General features: G+C 34.8%; 1 protein-coding gene across 1 annotated transcript in view; it reads left to right on the top strand.

Moving 5' to 3' along the window:
• Positions 1–20,781, top strand: part of LOC140449129 (venom carboxylesterase-6-like) — a 61,987-nt gene that overhangs the window by 32,034 nt on the left and 9,172 nt on the right. Inside the window, exons 6-9 of the mRNA XM_072542274.1 lie at positions 7,133–7,316; positions 7,444–7,610; positions 10,368–10,500; positions 19,530–19,650. Coding sequence (XP_072398375.1) covers positions 7,133–7,316; positions 7,444–7,610; positions 10,368–10,500; positions 19,530–19,650 — 605 coding nt within the window. The remainder of the gene's footprint in view (positions 1–7,132; positions 7,317–7,443; positions 7,611–10,367; positions 10,501–19,529; positions 19,651–20,781) is intronic.

Raw genomic sequence — 20,781 nt, 5'->3', positions numbered from 1 at the left:
GTGGATGGCTCAAGAAATTTTGTAAGCGATACAATATTTCTTTCACACCTATATGTGGCGAAGCAGCTGCTGTAGATTTATGAGTGATTTCTGACTGGAAGGAAAAGCTGCTCACTTTACTGAAAGGATACTCTCTACGAGACATTTTTAACGCAGATAAGAGGGGATTATTTTTTAGAGCATTACTTAACAGAACGTACCCTAAAAGGAGAAAGGTAGGACTTCCAAAGATAGAATCAAAATTCTATTTTGCAAAAACATTATAGAAGACAAAGAAAAAAGGCCACTGGTAATCGGAAAAAGTAAAAACCCTCCTTTTTACAAGGGTTCCCAAGTAGAAAAATTACCTATCTAATGGTATAGCAATAAGAAGTCGTGGATAACAAGGCAAATCATGACAGACTTTCTTCTTAAGGTGTTCTCTCCCTTACTAAAGGTTGGCTATAACTACAGCAAATTGCTCTCTATCTTGAGCTGTTCTTAGTATCGAATGTGTGTCCATGCCTTTCCAGTCTCTCACATTTTTCAGCCAGGAGCATTTTCTTCTTCCTGGACCTCTTCTACCTTCCACTTTCCCTTCCAATATATGTCGTAGGAAGTTGTATTTTTCTCCTCTGTAAATATGTCCTAGATTACTCGTTTTTCTGGTTTTTACAACATTAAGGTGTTATCTAGTTAGGTCAATGATATTAAAGGAACGATTCTGGCAGTAAACAGGGAAGTTAAAACACAGATCAGAAAGAGAAAGCATAACGAATGGATGATGGACGAAATTATGGATCTAACGGAAAAGCGAAGGCAACATAAACAACAACCTAATCAAGACAAATACAAACAAATACACAAGGAAATTCACCAGAAAATTAAGAAAGCAAAAAAACGTTGGATGGTGGAAAGGTGCAACGAAATAGAACAATTGCAGGAAAAAGGAGATAGTTTTGGACTACATAAGAAGATCAAAGAAATATCGAATATACACAAAAGCCACCACAGAACAAGAATACGCAACGACAGAAACGAATACATAGAGTCAGAAGAGGAGATAGCAATGGCGTGGAAAGAACACGCAGAAAGACTTTTTAATGACGAAAGACCTACACAACCAACGCGCAAACTTTCTTCCAAAAACTTATCAGGGCCATCAATAACGCGAAGTGAAATAGAATATACAGTTAGAACCACAAAGATGCATAAAGCAACAGGTCCAGATGAAATTATTATAGAAGCAATAAAACTACTAGATGAGGAGAATATCGAAATCTTGGTAAAGCTGTTCAATAGAATTTATGATACTGGTTACATTCCGCGAGAATGGCTGCAGTCATCCTTTGTGATGATCCCAAAAACAGCTAATGCCACAAAATGCAATGAACACCGCTTAATCAGTTTAATGAGTCACTTGCTGAAACTCTTCCTTAGGATATTACACTCAAGAATGTACAAGATACTAGAAGAACTTAGCGGGTCAACACAATTCGGTTTTAAGGGAGGACTAGGAACAAGAGAGGCAATTTTATGTTTGAATACCTTAATACAAAACTGTTTAGATCAACGAAAAGATGTCTACCTCACCTTCATCGACTACGAGAAGGCATTTGACAATGTTAAACATGATATCATGATGGAACTACTACATAGGGCCAACATTGACCAGAAGGAGATCAGAAGTATTCAGAATCTATACTGGAACCAAATGGCAAAGGTGAGGATTGATCAAGACCAATATACGGATGAATTTGAAATCCGGAAAGGTGTCCGCCAAGGCTGCATACTCTCTCCGATGCTTTTTAATTTATATGTTGAAAATATATTTGCGGAAGCATTAGAAGACACGGAATTAGGCATTAAGGTGAACGGCATACCAATTAGCAACCTACGCTATGCGGACGACACAGTGATTATTACTGATAATTTGGAAGATCAGCAGTTATTACTTGATAGGGTGAATAGCATAGGTAAAAAATATGACCTCAAAATCAACATTTTAAAAACGAAATATATGGTCATTAGCAGAAACCCTCCAGAAAACCCGATAATATGCATAGGTGACGATCGCATAAAACGCGTGAAAACTTTTAAATACCTTGGCACCACAATCAATGACCAATCGGATCCACAACAAGAAATAAAAACCCGAATGTAAATGACAAGACAAGCTTTTGTGAAATTCAGACCGCTTCTATGTAATCAAAACCTAAATTTCAAAATACGCTACAGAATGGTCAAGTGCTACATATGGTCCATCTTGCTTTATGGCATGGAAACGTGGACTTTGAAAAAAACTTTCAACAAACTTGAAGCATTTGAAATGTGGTCATTGAGAAGAATGATGCGCATACCTTGGGTGGATAGAGTTCGAAACGATGACGTCCTTAAGAGAAACGGCGTGGAAAGAGAACTCTTTGAATTATTTAAAAAACGCAAGATTGGTTACCTTGGGCACATATTGAGAGGAGCAAAATATGAAATACCACAGTTAATCTTACAAGGGAAGATCGAAGGTAGGAGAGGAGCCGGCCGCAAACAATTATCCTGGTTAAGGAATATTAAAGAGTGGACAGGAATACACAATACAGACGAGCTGTGTCACGCCGCCAAGAACAGAATTCTAGTAATGAGATAGTCGCCTACGCACTTTGGTGTATGGCATGTTAAGAAGAAGAAGGAGTTATCTCTTAGTTCCTATTCTTCTCAGCACCTCGTTGTTGGTCACGTGCTCTCTTTAAAATATCTTCAGCATCCTTCGAAAAACCCACATCTCAAAGGATTCTACACGTCTTATACTTGTGATTCCGAGAGTCCATGTTCCATGATGAGGTAGAGTGTATTAGGAATTTTTTCATTATTTGAAAAGCGGACCTAGCATACTCTATACGAGCACGTATTTCATCTTCGTAATCAAGATTGTTTGTTATCCAGCAACCAATCTGTTTGTTGTAGATACGAATATTAATGTCGGCATTTGGTGAACGTGTAACGGCCATTACTTTTGTTTTATTTGTGTTTATATTCAGCCTCCAATCTATCTCCCTCTCCGGCTATGGTATTTAAAAGTCGTTGCAAACCCTCAGCACTGTCCGCAATAATGACAATGTCGCATGCGCATCTTAAGTTGTTTATATATTCTCTGTTGATTTTTATTCCTTCTTCAATATTTTCCAGGGCATTTTGGAAGATCTTTTTGGAATATATATTAAACAATAGTGGAGAAAGTACACAGCCCTGGCGAACTCTTCTTTTTATTGACATTTATGCTATACGGTTGTCTATTTTAATCGACACCATTTGATCCCAATATGAGTTTTTAATAAGGGCCACCGTGTTATGGTCTATACCATGTTGTGTTAGGGTTTCTATGAGTTCTGTGTTTTACTCGATCAAACGCTTTTTCGTAGTCGATAAAACAGGGAAACGCGTCTTTTCGTTGATCTCGGCATTTTTTTTAGTAATATCTGGAGGCCAAATAATCCCTCTCTCGTACTAAGCCCCATACGAAATCCAAATTGATTGTCGCTAAGATTTCTTTCGCATTCTCTGTTTATACGTTGATGTACAATTTTGAGTAAAATTTTTAGAAAATGGCTTATCAGGCTAAATAATCTGAACTGTGAGCATCTATTTGTTTTATTTTCTTGGGTATAGGTATTAATGTTGATCTAAGCCAGTCTTTTGGAAAGATTCTAGTGGTATATATTTTGTTAAATAGTAGTGTTAAGGACTGAAGATTTTCTTCATTAATAAGTTTTATCATTACATATATCTCATGTGGACCTGAGACCTTTCGTGGCTTTGCCGTATTGATTGTTTTTGTAACTTCCGATGTTAATATATCAAGTATTGTGACTTGTGCTATATTCATTTGTGGTTCTGTTCTCTCGTCATCAAACAGATCTTCGATGTATTTTTCGCATATATTTCCTACATTTTCTGGGTTAGATACTATTTGTTTGTTATCATCTACTAGAGTTGTTGTAGTCAATTTTTTCTTCATATTTGTAACTTCCTTAATCTTTTTGTATGCATTAAAGTAGTCATGTTTTTTTAGTAATTCTTTCAGTTCCTCACATCTGCTGTTCATCCGATCTTCTTTGACTTTCCTGATTTTGTTTCGGATGGTTCTCTGGGTTTCTTTATATTTCATTTCATTGCGGTTTTTGTAAGATCTTCTTACGTCCATCAGTTCTAGGATTTCTTCTGTCATCCATGTATTTTTTTGTTTTTCTTGTGTTGTCTTGTAGTTATTATGTTTGTATAGATGTGATTGTTGTTTTGAAGGTGTGCCAAATAGTTTCTACTGATTTTTCTGCTACCGCGGGGGCTTCACTGAATTTTTCTTTGAGTGTATCATTAAGTATTTTCTCTATCTCTGCCTGTACTGCTGGATCTTTAAGTTTTTCAAAGCTGGGTTTTATCTTCTCTCTGCGTTTGATTTTCTTTAGTTGCAGTTCATGACAGACTATCTAAATAAATTTAATAAAAGAATGCAAAGAGAAAATAGAAAAGTTCTTTTATTTCTAGACAATGCTGGGTCTAATCCACAACTTGTAATGTTAAACTAATATTTCTACCGCCAAACATTACATCAGAGTGCCAACCTCTGGATCAAGGGATTATAAAATGTTTTAAAACATAGTACAGACAGTTTTTGTTTCATAACCTAATGTGGTCGATGAACGAATATGATTCTACCAAAGAGATGAAATGTCTATCAACATTACCAACGCCTTAATCTGGACTGTAAATGTATGAAAGAAAGTGCAACTGAAAACAATCAACAAGTACTTTCTTAAAGCTGGATTCGGTTCCCAGATCGATATCGAGCTTGAAGAAGAAGATTCTGAGGACCATCTTTCACTTTTTGAGTTGTCTAAAATAAACAAAGACTTTCCGATAGATTTAATGTCTTACGAAAATTAATAGAACCTTGTTCTATTTTTAAAATTTTTCTCTTGTACTTATTTTTAAAATTTTTAAGTTTACACATTTATTTTTTCCTTTCAACGGACACTATTCGGAACGACTACTGTCCGTTCAAGGGAGAGTTCACTACATATTGTAATAATGTTGGAATCCATACCTCAATACGAGTTAAACCATATTTAATACTTGATATTTTGTCTTGCCACGAAGGTCTTAACCAAATAAAACTTTTCAGTGCCAAATAGTTTTGAAGAAATTCAATAAATACATAATGCTGTGAGTTTAAAAATAATTCATGAATGCAACAAAAGTTAGAAGTTTATTGAAAAGTTTTGTAAAATTAATTGTATTAATAACTAAATCTGAGAGTTGGTTTATATGTTTTAAAAGGTCTACAATAAAGATGGTTTTTGATGAAAAATAGCGAATGACTGTTTTATTGATGAGGGGCTACGGAGATAAAAAAAGATCTTATAGTGAAGCAGCCAACTTGTTCAACGGTACTTTTCCAAACCATTCTTCTACCAATAAGGCGGCAGTACAAAAAATTTAAAGCGCTTTAAGGTAACTGGACAAGTAAAGATGGCATTTGAACAGGAAGACCAGTTGACCAAAAACTGGTCTACCAGTTGCCGCATGCAATGACATGCCTCGAAATATTGCGGCGACTAGCCCCAGTCGTATTTTTTTTAAAACTGTTTTTAATTTTTAAGCTAAATTGTAAATAAATAAACACTTCTAATAATTGTCTAGTATAATAAGTAGTTCAAGATTTAAAATAATATAATTTCCATTTTCAAATTACTAATAGGTTAAAATATATTACAATCATACTGTGAATGTTAAAAGTTACTTTCTCTTGATGTATTTTTACTCGACTATGTGCACTTCGCCCTGTTGCCCTGGCATAACTGAGAGTCTATAAAGTTGCAGCCACTCTTTAGAATCACATAGGCATATCCATGATACTATAACAAACAAGGTATGCTCACTTGCCGTTCTAATTTTAATCAACTTTGCGCATGACGTCATATTGAGACAAAGCCAGGGGACTTGTGTGGATCTTATTTTAACGATGCATCACATGGCAACGTTGTTCCATTACTGTAATGGACAACTTCTAAACTTAAACAATTAACGGTAAGTATACGTCGATATATATAATAATGCCATATCTTGCACTAAGCAGTCATAACTAGTTACTTTCTGTGAAAACGTGGTTTGAAAATTAATTAGTAATTTGTAAAATTAATTAAAGAAATATATGAATCTTCGATTTGATTGTGTGTATTACAAACAAAATAGATATTGCTACAAAACATAAATTAAATATAAAAGACCGGTAAAATGTAAAGAATTTGAACGGATGGATTTTCCAATCCATCCCATTCCAGGTATTTTATATTCGAATTAATAAAATCTTGATGACTGTCAATTAAATCTTCAGGGTTAATTTCTGTATCACCACTAGGAAGGTTTAGCGAGGAACAGATCTCTTCGGTGACAATTTCATAATTAATTATACTATTAGTAGTAATATTCCACTATAGTTTTTCTTTTAAACAATAGTCAGCTTCTGTAAAATGTTTTGATCATATTCTCGCGGTTTCTACATTAAATTTGTCTCGCTGAAAACACTTGAATACCCATACTTTACGCATTTGTTTGTTTCTAGGAAACACAAAAAAAAGACACTACGAAAAAGAGTTACTTTTTTTATTATTATTGTTTAAACAACCCACCACTGTACCATACATTATGGCAACCAAATAAATAGTCTTCTTTATAAAGTAGCTACACGTAGTCGAGAGGAAGTTGCGTACGATATATAAATTAGGTGATATTAACACAGTAAACTGAATGTTTTCACCACAAAATTTATATAACAATATTTATAATATACAAAGTCCTTACTACATCAATGAATAAATAAAAATCTCATTCACTACGTTTTGAAGGTCACAGGATAGCAACAGATAGAGCATTTAACTTGGCATCATTAAAGTTGTCTCGGGCTTACGTCACAGGTGTGCGAGACAGATGCAAGAACATGCGCGTTGACTTATCTTGTTAGTTATAGTATCATGAGGCATATCTAACATCGTTGCCAAATATAATGATTAGAAGAAAGAGCTACTGCACCGACTTAGTCTTGCGGTAACAAGCCTCGGTCTTCCTTAATATAAAATTTATAAGTACGTTTATTTTATAGATTACGGTACAAAATATATTGGTTGGTCTTCTATTTGGAGGAGTCCAAGAAGTTGACCATGAGGATGCCTTTTACACAGGAGAAGCGGATAAACAATTTCGTACCGGAGTTTTTAATCAAGTTCCAATATTAACAGGGATGACAAATAATGAATTAGGATCATACCAAAATCCTGAAAATATTGGTAACTACATATATATCGTTTGTATACTTTTCATCGTTATTAATTTCATCGTTATCCATTTCTTAATAATTAATTTAATTATTTAACCAAAAAAAATTAAAATTTCACTTTAAGTTGTCTGTTTTAGCTGTTACTGTGACCGCATTAGGTAATCTTGATTTAAAGCCTAAGAATTTAGTCCCCGCAAGTATAAGTCTTAATGATTCCACAAGATTTCAAGCATCAAGAAAAATTAAAGCTGAATTTTTTAATGTATTTTTCCCCATGTCTACGCAAGTACCACAAGCGATACAGGTAAAAGATAAATTGTCACGTTTTAATTATTTATTAAATAGCAATCTATGCAAATACGAATAACAGCAACATGAAAAAATGGAAATGAATAGACAAGAGTCAAATAGTCGAGCATTTTACAAATTGGTAAATAATACAATATTTAAAAAAATTACTAAACATACATCAAGAGGAAGAACATGGAGATGAGATATATATATATATATATATATATATATATATATATATATATATATATATATATAAAAGATTAAATCTTCTAGCAGAAGCTGCTATCGCTTTGTTGAATTCAATGGCCAAATATATGGCGTAGGAGGACAAATTCGTTAAACTTCCCGTATTCAAATCGATATCAATAAAGTGGTTATGAATCATTTCGACCTATCCCAGCTTCATCAGACACTTGGGCTAATACAAATTCAAACTCGAAAAATACAATGAATGTCTCCTTAATCTTCACCACCGCCGTGGTTGGCGTACAAAGGCGCCACCTGCTTTGGAGCCATGATTACACATTTATAGCCCAAAGGACAGGAAACGATATTATTATATCGTTTTCGTTCATGGCGGCCAAAGCAGGTGGCGCTTCTGTACGCTAACCACTGCGGTGGTGAAGATTTAGGAAACATTCGTTGTACTTTCCGAGTTTGAATTTGTATCACCTCAAGTGTCTGATGAGGCTGGGATAGGCCGAAATGATTCGTAATACTTTATTGATACCGATTCTAGCAGGGGAAGTTTAACGAATTTGTCCTCCTAGGCCATATATTTTGCCATTTAATTCAACAAAGCGATAGCAGCTTTTGCTAGAAGAATTAATCTTTTACACATTTCGCATAACCCAGAGGACAGAAGCGTCCGGTGCCCCACAAACAGTACAGTCTGCAGAGGCAGATTTACCTATTCTATTTTGTGAAGGTGCCAAAACTATGATGTTCGGTCAGAAACTGCTTCAAGAAGTAGTCTAGTTTCCTGAACTTACATTCCCACCACGGCCTCAAATCGGGAAAAAGCTCCTTTGTTTACCTTGCCTTTTCGCCCATCCTATCTGCCACTTCACTATCGTTCTCTCTCTCTCTCATTCTCATCTATATGTTCATCCATCCTCCTTGCATACACCCTCGCTAGCTCTTTACACAACAAAGCTATTGGTATCACCGCGCCAATGACATACAGAGCCTTATGTGAAACCATCCTGTATGTGCTAGATACCCTGAGGAGCATTCGTCTTTGCGAAGTCTCCATCAGCTTGGCGTATTAAGCAGTGCGCTACCGTGTTTTGGATGTATACTCCGAACCTTAGTCCTTCCAACAACCAGACTCCCAGATACTTAATCGATTTAACCGGTGCAACCTCCACACCTTCCACTATAAAGCGAAGAGAGGATTTTTCCTGACTCCCTTTGAGAACTAACACCTCAGTTTTCTGAGGCGCTAGCTGTAGATCGTTCTCTCCCATCCACCTACTAATACGACCCAGGGCTATGTTAGCCACATTAGCCATGTCCGTTTTCTGACTGGTCTTCGCAACCAGTGCGAGATCATCGGCATAAGCTACAAGACTACATCCCCTTGGCATGTGTAGGCTTAACTTCGCAACAAACTAATGCTGGTTTTTTTCTCTTATAGACCTGTCAGTAAAGTATCTGTCAATTACGTTGACCAGGTACTCACTAACGCCCAATTCTCTCAGCCTAGACATGATTTTTTCTATGATGCCATCTTAAAGCTATTCTTGACGTCAAGCAGGATGAGAGCCACCCATCTATTTGTATCCTGCGTGACTAAAGAGGTTACTTCTGTGACCGCATCTACGGTGGACCTTTTGGTCCTAAAACCATATTGGCGGTTGCTCAGCACATGCTTTTCTTCCAGCTCTCGCTCAAGGCTGTCTTTCACAAGCTGCGCGTACAAATTAGCTAGCGAACTAAGAAGGCAAATTTCCCGAAATCGTACCTCTTCCTCTTCACCTCTACTTTTCGGGATAAGGACAACCTTAGCGTCTTTCATAGAGAATGTAGTAAGAACGGCACAAATTAGAACAGAACTACTGACAGTTAATGGTCCAAAATTACTATTAGCATTCGTGGATGGCATTGACCTTGTTGGAAACACAATCAACAATGAGTTTTAAGTATCTCGGAGCGACAAACACCGAAGAAAACGATCGTTTTCTGACTAATAATTCTATCATCAGTGCAGTTACTTAAATTAAGTATCACCACTTGAATGAAAACAAACATAAGTTTTAAATTTTGACAAAGATTAAAGCACATGTGGTTGAACACTTACCAGGTAAACATGAGCAAATCCACTAAATATGTGGGTAAAAACACTAAATTATATTAAATGTGTTAATTATTACATATTTGTTGGTAAATTCAAATGAAGTTTTAAACAGATTTACTGCATGATAACCCAGGACTTTCAAAGTTGGCTGACCCTGACTAATTGATGATTGACTTATTAGTCCGAAAACGTTCTGGGATGTAGCCCAAAAGGGTCATTTTGAAATATATCTTTTATAAAGGATTTTTTTTTAAATAAATATTTTTGTGATTCATGGTACACAGCCAACTACAGAAATTTCTGAATCTGAAATAAGAATGAGATTCTCTATTAAGGATTTCAAAATTGCTCGCCGCCACATCCCCAAAGGGGCTATTGGCATTAGTTAGTATAATATAATTATTATATTATACTAACTATTATTTTATTGGTATGTATAATTTCTATTTCTTGTTAACATATTTTTAGTTTTTGAACGTCGATTTATTTGGTAAAGCCACCGATCGCCTAGTACGAAATGTAAATCAATTTGTAAATTGTTATTATTATTCATTTAATTACGAGGGGACTTTAGGAGGAGTAACACAGAGATATAGTGATGGTACGTATATTTTATAGATAAAAACAAAAGTAATTTAAGCTTAATTTTTTTGCTCGATTCGCCGTGTCAACAAAATCATATTGTCAATGAGATTTAACCAGTGGCGGCTTTTGGGGGTAGGCAGGATAGGCCGGGCCTACCCAATAATTTTAAGAGCTTTAAAATTGAAAAACATATATTTAAAAATTATGTTAATGCTTGTAAATAACTTTTAAATGTACTAAATTACTCAATACATTAGCGTCCGTTAAAACAACTATGTTATTATATTACCACAGAAAGCATCGAATCGTATTCAGACATTTTAAATATCATTAATAGGTCCGATCGGAATTGGCCGATCCAGCTCACATAAGATCCCCGTACAAAAAGCGTTTGAAGTTAAGCAGCTTGCCGGACAACGATTTATATTGTCGTGTTTATGCTTGCTGTTTAGGCACCAGACGATCGGGCCTACACCGACCATCATTGTTGTAACGTAATTATCGAATTGTAATATAAATTTTCTTTTAAATTATGATAAAAAAATATGTAACATAATCTGTAATTGTAACATATTTTTAAACAAACAACACAATTGCAAACAAGTGCACGGTTGCCCAAATAAATTTAAAAAAATTGGTAAAATTTGAAGAAAAAAAATCACATTTGCGTGATTTCCATATCGCCTGATTGTATGCAAGTTATATATGTGAGATTGTTTTATAACTGATACATAAAAATGAGTTTTTATGACGCTTTACTGGGTTGCAGTAATAGGAATGTTAATAGTAAGTGTTTAAATATTGTTGTTTCACTATTGGAATCGCCATTATCTAGAACTGAAATTGATAGAAAAAAAATTATTATGAATGAAAGGCCTACTCCAATATTGCGTATATTGACTATATTGTTGGCCGTGTTTGTTATTTTCTAATAAGAAATGTGTATGGAATTGTGAAGGATACTTTGATCTAAAAAATATGTCTGCCTCCTTAAAAAATCATTCCAGTTGCAAGGAACAAGTAATTTCCTGTCCTTTAAGGATGTACAGAAGAGTGCGTTTTGTGTTCGCGATTTGCTAGATGAAAAATAAAAAATCGCAAAAATTAGATACAACGCAGAAGTTAAAATGAACAGAGAAATAATTAAAAAATTAGTTAGGGGGGGGGTCATGACCCCGTGACCCCTCCCTCTGGATCCGTCACTGATTACACATAGCTATATGTAATTTGCTGGCTTGGCCTACCCAAAATTTTACCACACCAGCCGCCACTGGATTTAACCCTCAACTGTTGACGTGATATAACCTTGACATAAATGTTGACGTGGGGTCTAACCGTACCCCAACCTTTTAAAATCGTAAAAAACTAATGAAAACGTTAGCTTTGTCATACAAAAAATAAAAAAAAAATAATAGGATGTTATTAAAAAAAATTAAAACAGTAGTTTGAAATAATTTTAACTTTAACCAAAAATAAGAGTATTTTTGTTATAGGTGAAAAATGATCAATAAATTTTCACTCAATAGATTAGTTATAAAAAATTAGACAAACAAACAAAAATTTGAACAATATTGGTTTAGAAATTAACTAAGATATGTACGCCGTAAGGCTTGTACACATTTGGCGAACGCGTGTGACCGAAGCCTTCCGACCAAACGCGTATGTTTGCCTTCGCTAGAGTTCGCTCACTGGGCGATATATCAAAAGAAAATTGAAGAAGGAATTCATTTGGCTTTTTGTGTAAACTTCCGAGTGAAAGTGACTATGTTTAAAGCTTGTTGGTTTATATCGAGAGCGGGAAGATTTATGAAATAAAGTGCTTAAAACTTGTAGATAGGTCGCCAGTAGCTAAAGATCGTAGGGTAAGCATCAACCTTACTGTTGCCGGTATCGCTTCTCTAAATTTGTATCTTTTTTCGAGATTTTTGGAGCAATTTCATTTAATAACCATTCAAAATTAGTAGATTTCTACAAAAATTTTGAAGAAGCCCGTATTTTATTTCAGCTTCTAGATCATTAAATAAGTCTATCCCTCTACTGACTTCAGTTTTTAAACAATAATGCTGTCCACCAGCGCAGGTTTCGTCGCTTTTTGGGGAAGTGTTCTACTTCTTTGGTCTTCGCTTCGGTCACTAATAATAATATACAACACACTCGCAATAACTATATCCTCATCCGATGTCATTTTTACAATTTACATAATTGCCGCGCCGTGAATCCCCAAAAATACCCGCGAAACTGATCGAATGACTGCAAACGAATTCGTTTGCTGTAATGTGGACAAAAGACCGAACGAATTCGGTCAAAGGTCTTCAGTCACATGTTCGCCAGATGTGTAAGCGGCTTTAGTGATGTGTGCATTATTAAAATAAAAAATATAACGTTTAACAAAAAATTTCACAGTTACTCAATTGTACAGTCCTTACACATTTTTTCTGTACATTCTAAACAACTATGTACCATAGAAAACTTGCAATTTGCAGAAGTTCTTCGCAATTCTTGGTTCTAGGACATTTTCTACATCGTCTTCTTTTATTATCTGCAACAGGAATCGTCACTAATGGGATTCGTTATTGTAAAATTGAACTAATTATTGATCTCAACTCTCTCGGCAAATGACAGTTGGTAAATCGTCGTCTTACATGTAGCGTTATTAGATCAGTACCTAATTATTTAATGAATTGAAATTTTGAACGGTCGTTCTTGTTTATACAAGTGTATAAAACATATGAGTTTACGAGAGAAGTAGAAAAGTCTCACATTTTTAATCCAAACTATCCACTTCCCCTTTGTGTTGTTATAGAATTGGATCATCTCGTTTTCCAGTTTAACTATCAATTGATTAAATCTATGCATAGATGAAATCGTAATCACAGCTTTATTTAGTTTAGGCACGTATGAAAGAAGTGGCATGGTTCTGTAAAATCCATAGATCGATTGTTCTACACGAGTTTTATTTGGCAAAAATTGGTTAGGAATTTCTCGTTTATTCTTTTCGAGTGTTCTTAAATATGTAATTTTTCTAGCAATAACTCTTCAACAACCTGGATATAGCTAAACCAATTGTCCGCAGTGATATTTCTACCGCTTCCAAAAATTGGCTTTGAGTGTCAAAGTCCTGATTGGGTAGGAACTGAAATTTTTTTTCTTGATCTGATAATCCTACTTCATTACTAACACTATCAGTGTATATACATATACCCATTATATAAATATATATAATTGGACATATATAGTTTAAATTTGCACCTTAAACATTTCGTCAATACATCTAAGATCATTAACGCAGTAATTTGTTTGCGAGTTCTCAATGATTCTATTAAAAACCCAAGAGGCAGCATTAATATTTTCGCTCTCCATTGTGAATTGTGGGTCTGAAATCTTCGATAAGTTAATAGAGTGAGTATACGTTTTAGAGACATTGTGCACTTAAAAATTGGTCTGTCCGTTCCATCTGTTGCATACATTAATTTTAAGTCTTCGTTATTTGATTTAAAAATTGCTGTTAGAAAAAATAGACCAAATAATGCTTAATGTTCTGTTTTGTCAATAAATTGTAATTCTCTCTTATCTTTATTTTCATATTGTCGCCTTACTAAAACCAATCTTTCATTTGTCCTCTTTATTATTTCTTTTTTTTTACATCATCAGTGAATATACATTGCCAAACACTCGTTGGATTTTGATCTGCCAACAATTTTATACTACCTAGTCTACAGCCTAGTTAGCACCCTACTGATAGACTTTAAAACCATACAGCTCATAGAAACAGGATTATGCCTCGGAACAGGAATGATTTCATTACGACGACTAACGCGAGAAAGAGGACAACGAATTTATGGAAAGCGAGAAATATACTTCGCATCGGTACATGATAGACTATATTCTGTCGAATAGAGAGTTACCACCCTTGCAAATCTTGGATGTAAGAGCACTAACATCAGCAGAAATAGGAAGCGATCATAAATTGGTATTGTACAAAATCCGAATAAAAACACATATTCTATGGGATAACAAAACACCAGAATACACCACAAAGATAAAAGTCAAAAGCTTACAGGATGACTCCAAGATACCTATTCCAAAAAAAAATAACTGAACAAAGCAAAAATACATATCACAGAAATTGATGAAGTCGACGAAAGCTGGACAAAAATTAAGTCTAATATCTTAGCCTCGGCCAAGGAAGTTCTTGGTGAAAGAAATATAAATAAACATAAATCGTTCGCAAGGTGAAGAACTCCACGGTTTTGTACAGAAGTGAAGAAAAAATGTAAAAAAAAAGCTTACCTGAAATACAACCTGAAAGTCAACCAAAACACAAGAAGCATACCATAATTACAAAATAATTAGAAACGAAACACATGCGGTTGTAAAAAAAAAAATAAAAAATGATCACTGGGAATATTTTTCGAAAGAAATGGAATACAATTTTTACGGTCTGCAAAAGGAAATATGGCGCTTCATAAGAGGTCAAAGAACGGAGGTAAAGGAACTAATAGAACCAAGACACATAGAAAATGATACGTGGATTGACTACCTAAAAAAGCTATAAGCCGAGGAAGAATAAACGACGCTAGAACTGGAAACACCAGAAATTACCACAAATATAAATGTAGAGGAAGTTTGAAATATACTTGAAAACCAACAGAAAAGCAGCAGATAAAGACAGGATACCAAACGAGTTACTCAAATATTGTGGAGCAGAAATGATAAAACAATTAACAACAATTATTAAAATTATAAAACGCAATGAAATACCGGAAAAATGAAGAACGAGCGAACTAATTCTACTATTTAAAAAAGAAGATAAAATCAGCCAGAAAACTACAGAGGTATAAACTTGTTAAATACTACGCTAAAACTTACAACTAAAATTTTACAACGTCTAATAAATCAGAGGAAAAGTTTAGCAGATGAACAACAGGGTTTTCGTAGTGAAAGATCGTGTACAAATGCAATATTCGTTATAAAACAAATTACTGAGAAATCACTAGAATATAATAGGGCAGCATTTCTGTGTATGATTCATCTAAAGAAAGCGTTTGATAGAGACCGACTCAAATATGTAATCCATCTTCTATATAATAGAGAAGCTCCCCTAAATGTTATAAAAACTATCAAAAACGTCTACCAAAACAACCAGAATGGAAGTCAGAATAGATGGACAACTTACAGAACCTACAGAAATAGGTAGCGGAATAAGAAAAGGGGATTCATTGAGACCCATGCTCTTTAATGGCGTTAACAAAGGAAGAGGATACAGAATGGAAAACAAAGAAATCAAAATACTCTGTTACGCAGACGACGCAATATTGATAGCCCAAGATAAAGATAGTCTGCAAAGACTGGTCCACAGATTTAATATAAGAGCAAAAGAATTTAATATGACAATCTCATCTCAGAAAACTTAAACAATAGTAGTCAGCAAAGAACCAATTAGATGTAAAATGGAAATTTATGGCATCAGTATTGAACAAGTAATGGAAATAAAATACCTGAGAATTATACTGTCTAGCTATGGAGACCTGGACAAAGAAGTGAGAGATCAAGTACAAAAAGCAAATAAACTGGATGCCTTAATAACACTATATGGCGAAACAGACACATTAACCACTGAGATGAAATCAAGAATTTATAAAGCCAGTGTAAAACCAATAATGACATATGCCTCAGAAACAAGACCCGACACAGCCAAAACGCAAGGGCTATTGGAAACGGCAGAGATGAGAGTACTGAGAAGAATTACAGGACATACGCTGAGAGATCGAAAGATAAGTGAAGACGTTAGAAGGAAATGTAACGTACAGTGTATAAATGAATGGACACAAAGTAGAAAAAAGGAATGGAATAACTACAGTATCAGAATGGAGGAGACCCTTGTCGTCAAAATAGCAAGAGATAAGTTACCAATCAGCAGAAGAAGTATCGGACAACCGTGCAAAGGATGGAGTGCAAACGCGCAAACTTTCCATAGAGGTATTAATCCGCAAATGAACAATTAATAACATTGAGGGTTAATCTTCTTCTTCTTCAAGTGCCCTGTCCGTTGCGAACGTTGGCTATTAACATGGCAATTCTGATCTTATTTGCGGCGCTTCTGAATAGTTCGACCGATGTGAGCCCGAACCACTTCCTCAGATTTTGGAGCCACGAGTGTCTTCTCCTGCCTGGCCCTCGCTTACTGTCTATTTTTCCCTGGACAATCAATTGCAGTAGACGGTACTTATCGTGTCTCAATATGTGGCCTAGATATTCAAGCTTTCTTTGTTTAATTGTATTCACGATTTCTTTCTCCTTTCCGATTCTTTGGATTACCTCTGTGTTGGTGACATGTTCGGTCCAGGATATACGAAGAATGCGTCGGTACACCCACATTTCGAATGCTTCTAGTTTTCTCGTGAGCGTCTCCGTCAGCGTCCAGGCCTCCACACCATACAGTAAGATCGGAAAAATGTAGCATTTAACTAGTCGTAGTTTTAGGGGAAGAGACAAATCCCTGCTTATGAGGAGCTTTTTCATATTGCTAAATGCTGCTCTAGCTCGTTCTATTCTCGCCTTAATTTCTGTGGCCTGTTCCCATTTTGCATTTACGTTGGTGCCAAGGTACACATAAGATTCTACATGGTCAATTAGTATGTTACTTATCCGTAACTGTCGAGCAGGCTGTTGCTTCCTGCTTATCAGCATCCACTTTGTCTTCTTGAAGTTGAGGCTCAGGCCGTATTCCTCACTAACTAAATAAACTCTTTCCATTACCTGCTGTAATTCGTCTATGGTACTGGCAAGGATCACCGTGTCGTCGGCATATCTTATATTGTTTGTTAACTCGCCGTTTATTTTTATGCCCTCATTTGCATTTTCCATACATTTATTAAATATTTCTTCGGAATAAATATTGAATAGGAGTGGGGATAATATACAACCCTGACGGACACCTCTTTTGATCTGCACACTTTTAGTGAGTTCGTTGCCAATTTTTGCTCTTGCTGTTTGACCCCAGTATAGGTTTGCCACAATTCGAATGTCCTTGTCGTCAATACCTGTCTTTCGCAGAATATCTATCAATTGTTCATGATTGACATTGTCAAATGCTTTTCTAAAATCCACAAAGCACAAATACACGTCCTTATCAACGTCTCTACACCGCTGTATAAGCACCTGGAGAGCGAAAATTGCTTCTCTAGTTCCAAGTGCTTTCCGAAAGCCAAACTGCGATCTATCAATATTTGACTCACATTTATCATATATTCTTCTATGAATGATCTTAGTGAACGCTTTAGTGACATGATTAATCAAGCTTATAAGCCGGTAGTCATCACAGATCTGGGCCTTTGGTTTCTTCGGGATTGTAATAAATGTTGACTGCAGCCAGTTCTCCGGGATTTTACCGCTATTATATATGTTGTTAAAAAGTTCAACTAGATTATCAAGGAACTGTTTGTCCGATTTACATAGGATCTTTAATATTTCGCAGGGTACATTGTCCGGACCTGCTGACTTATTGTTTTTTAGTGCTGCAATGGCATCTTCTATCTCCGATTTAAGGATTGAAGGTCCTGTTTCTCCTTCTCCATATAGGTGATCATCAGTCCTGTCAGATGCAAATAATTTTTCTATGTATGATTTCCATGTTTCTAAGATCGTTGATGGCTCCGAGATAAGATTTCCATCGCCATCTTTTATGCTGTTGGGTGACTTATTGAATTTCCTCTTGTTTGTCATTGATTTTATTTTTTTGTGCATATTGTAACTGTCGTATTTTCGTTCGTATTGTTCTATTTCCCTGCATTCGTTGGAAAACCATTTTTCTTTGGCTTCTCGAATTTTCGTTCTTATGATTTTGTGGATCTGCTGGTATTTTTCTTCATTTTTATTCTTGAATTTACGTCTTTCATCCATCATATCCATTATCTCATCAGACATCCATTCGTTCTTCTTCTGAGGGTTAATACATAATGCAATTGGAGGCTTGCATAGTTGACCAGAGAGATTAGCAAATAAAAAGGATTTTTCGTGACACTCTGTAATACAGGTATCTAACAACTGTCTTTGATAAATTTGGTGATAACAATATATAAAACAAATTATGCAAAAGATTAAATGCTAGTTTTTATTTACTTATAAACAATATATAAACAATGCAAGATCGTTACTTGATTTTGAATACTAAAGGTGAAGACCGGTGAATTATATGGAAAAGTAATACAATTCTCTAAAAAATTGTAGAAAATCCTTTAAAATGAGAGTTTGTAACGTTATTTTTGCTAATTTATTACTTAATTATTACAAAAGTAGCTTCAGAAGTCAATTTTTTAAAAATTGTTAATAACAAAATATGTCTAAAAATAAACAAAAAACTTTAATTTCGCGTGATAATAGCGACCATATCACATGTATACAAGAGTTTTTGAACTTAAAATTTAACAGTTTTTTGAACAAAATGAATTCGTGTGCGAAGTAATTCAATAGAGAAAAAAAGAAGGAAAATTCTGAATGTTTTAAACAAATATTGGCAAACATAAGTTTTAGAATACTATCTATTCGTAGAGTAAGCTAAATGAAACTGGAGATTTCCACAGCCAGAGAATTACCAAAAAGTCCCTCACATTTTACGTAATTTGCTTGTTGCTTTCTGACAAGCGTACGTTGTGTTCTTACACAGTTACAGGCACATTTGACACACTGTGTGATCCGCTGTTTGTATGTTAAAAAGATTAACAATTATAGCACTGCATCTACTTTGACCTTAACTTCATGTTATTCACGGTGGCTTTGGATTAGGCTTATTTTTTAAGGAAGATATTATCCGCCTTACACTTTTAGCTTGGTTACTACCGTATGTTACTTTTAATCCTTCTCTGCATGTTTTCGTTAAACAGCATAATAAACAGAATTGATTTTTCATCAGGTTATCCACAGATTGTATAAACAATGTGACACGTGTCTTAGGGAACGATTTTTCAATATTCATTTTTTTGGATATTATACAATATAGGTAATAATACAACATATTTTTATAGTACATCATTATTATTCTTTTAGGAGCCCAGCATGGAGAAGATGCGCCATATCTCTTTATCAGGAATAATATAACTCCTACTTATAACGACCTGATAATAGTTAAACGTATGACCACAATGTGGTCAAATTTTATTAAAAGTGGGTAAGTTTTGACTTTTAGAGATAAATCTCAAATGTGGGACTATATTTCGAATTTCTTATAAGAAGATTTATATACAGTGAAGGGCCATGATTTTTTTTTTAATGAGAATAGAGCACCGAATGCGGTTTTTCAAAAGAATGCAAGAATTATGTAATCAAAATCCAAGCTTCATTCGTCATATTATTTTTGTTATGATGAAGCAATATTCTGTTTACATGAAACAGTAAATCGGCAAAACTGCAGATATTAGAGTGAAGAGAATCCTAATTGGATGAGTGAGCAACCTCAAAAAGTAGGAGATAAATTGGTATACAAGTGAATTATTGACAATATATATTTATATATAAAGGGTTTTTTTATTAAAATTCCAACAGGAATCTTATATTTATTGCTATCTGATCATTCACTATGATCAATAAGCAAGTTAGTTCTATATACAAAATATTACAAAAACCTTATCTAAGGTTACATTCAGCAACATTCCTTATTCTCTAATACATTATAGTACTACTAGCTAACGTGTACACTTTAACCGCACTTTGCTCTGCTTTTTCACCTTCACTCACTTATAGCACTAACTCAAACTGCTTCGTTCTCTTAAGTCTTCTTATTTGGTTGGCGTTGTCTAGGAGTTTGATGGCCTCGAAATTCACGTGGTTGGAGAGCCTTTGTTCATGAATCTCGGCAAACTTACTTATTGTCTGGATAACCGTATCCATCTGGAGGTCTCGATGAAGATCACAGTTTCTAAAGTAGCTAGGAGCGTCAACGATGTTCCTTAATAATTTATTCTGATATCGTTGTATAATTTGGATGTTACTTTATTTTGTACAGCTCCATAGCTGTATCCCATATATCCATATCAGTTTAAAAAGTTGCTTATACAATAAAAATTTGTTATAAGTAGACAGAGTGGATTTTTTTCTTATCAACCAGTACATCTTTCTGAACTTAATTTCTAATTCCTCCTTTTTTTTTCTTAATATGTGCTTTCCAACGTAGCTTGGAATCTAATGTAATACCCAAATATTTTGCCGTATTTGCATAAGGTATTTGGTTTCTATTTATACTAACTGGGATATGTTGTTCTCTTTTGCTAGTAAAATTGACATGAACAGATTTTGTTTCATT

The sequence above is a fragment of the Diabrotica undecimpunctata genome, chromosome 8 (assembly GCF_040954645.1).
Source record: "Diabrotica undecimpunctata isolate CICGRU chromosome 8, icDiaUnde3, whole genome shotgun sequence".
Lineage (NCBI taxonomy): Eukaryota > Metazoa > Arthropoda > Insecta > Coleoptera > Chrysomelidae > Diabrotica > Diabrotica undecimpunctata.
This window is presented reverse-complemented; position numbering and strand designations above follow the sequence as displayed.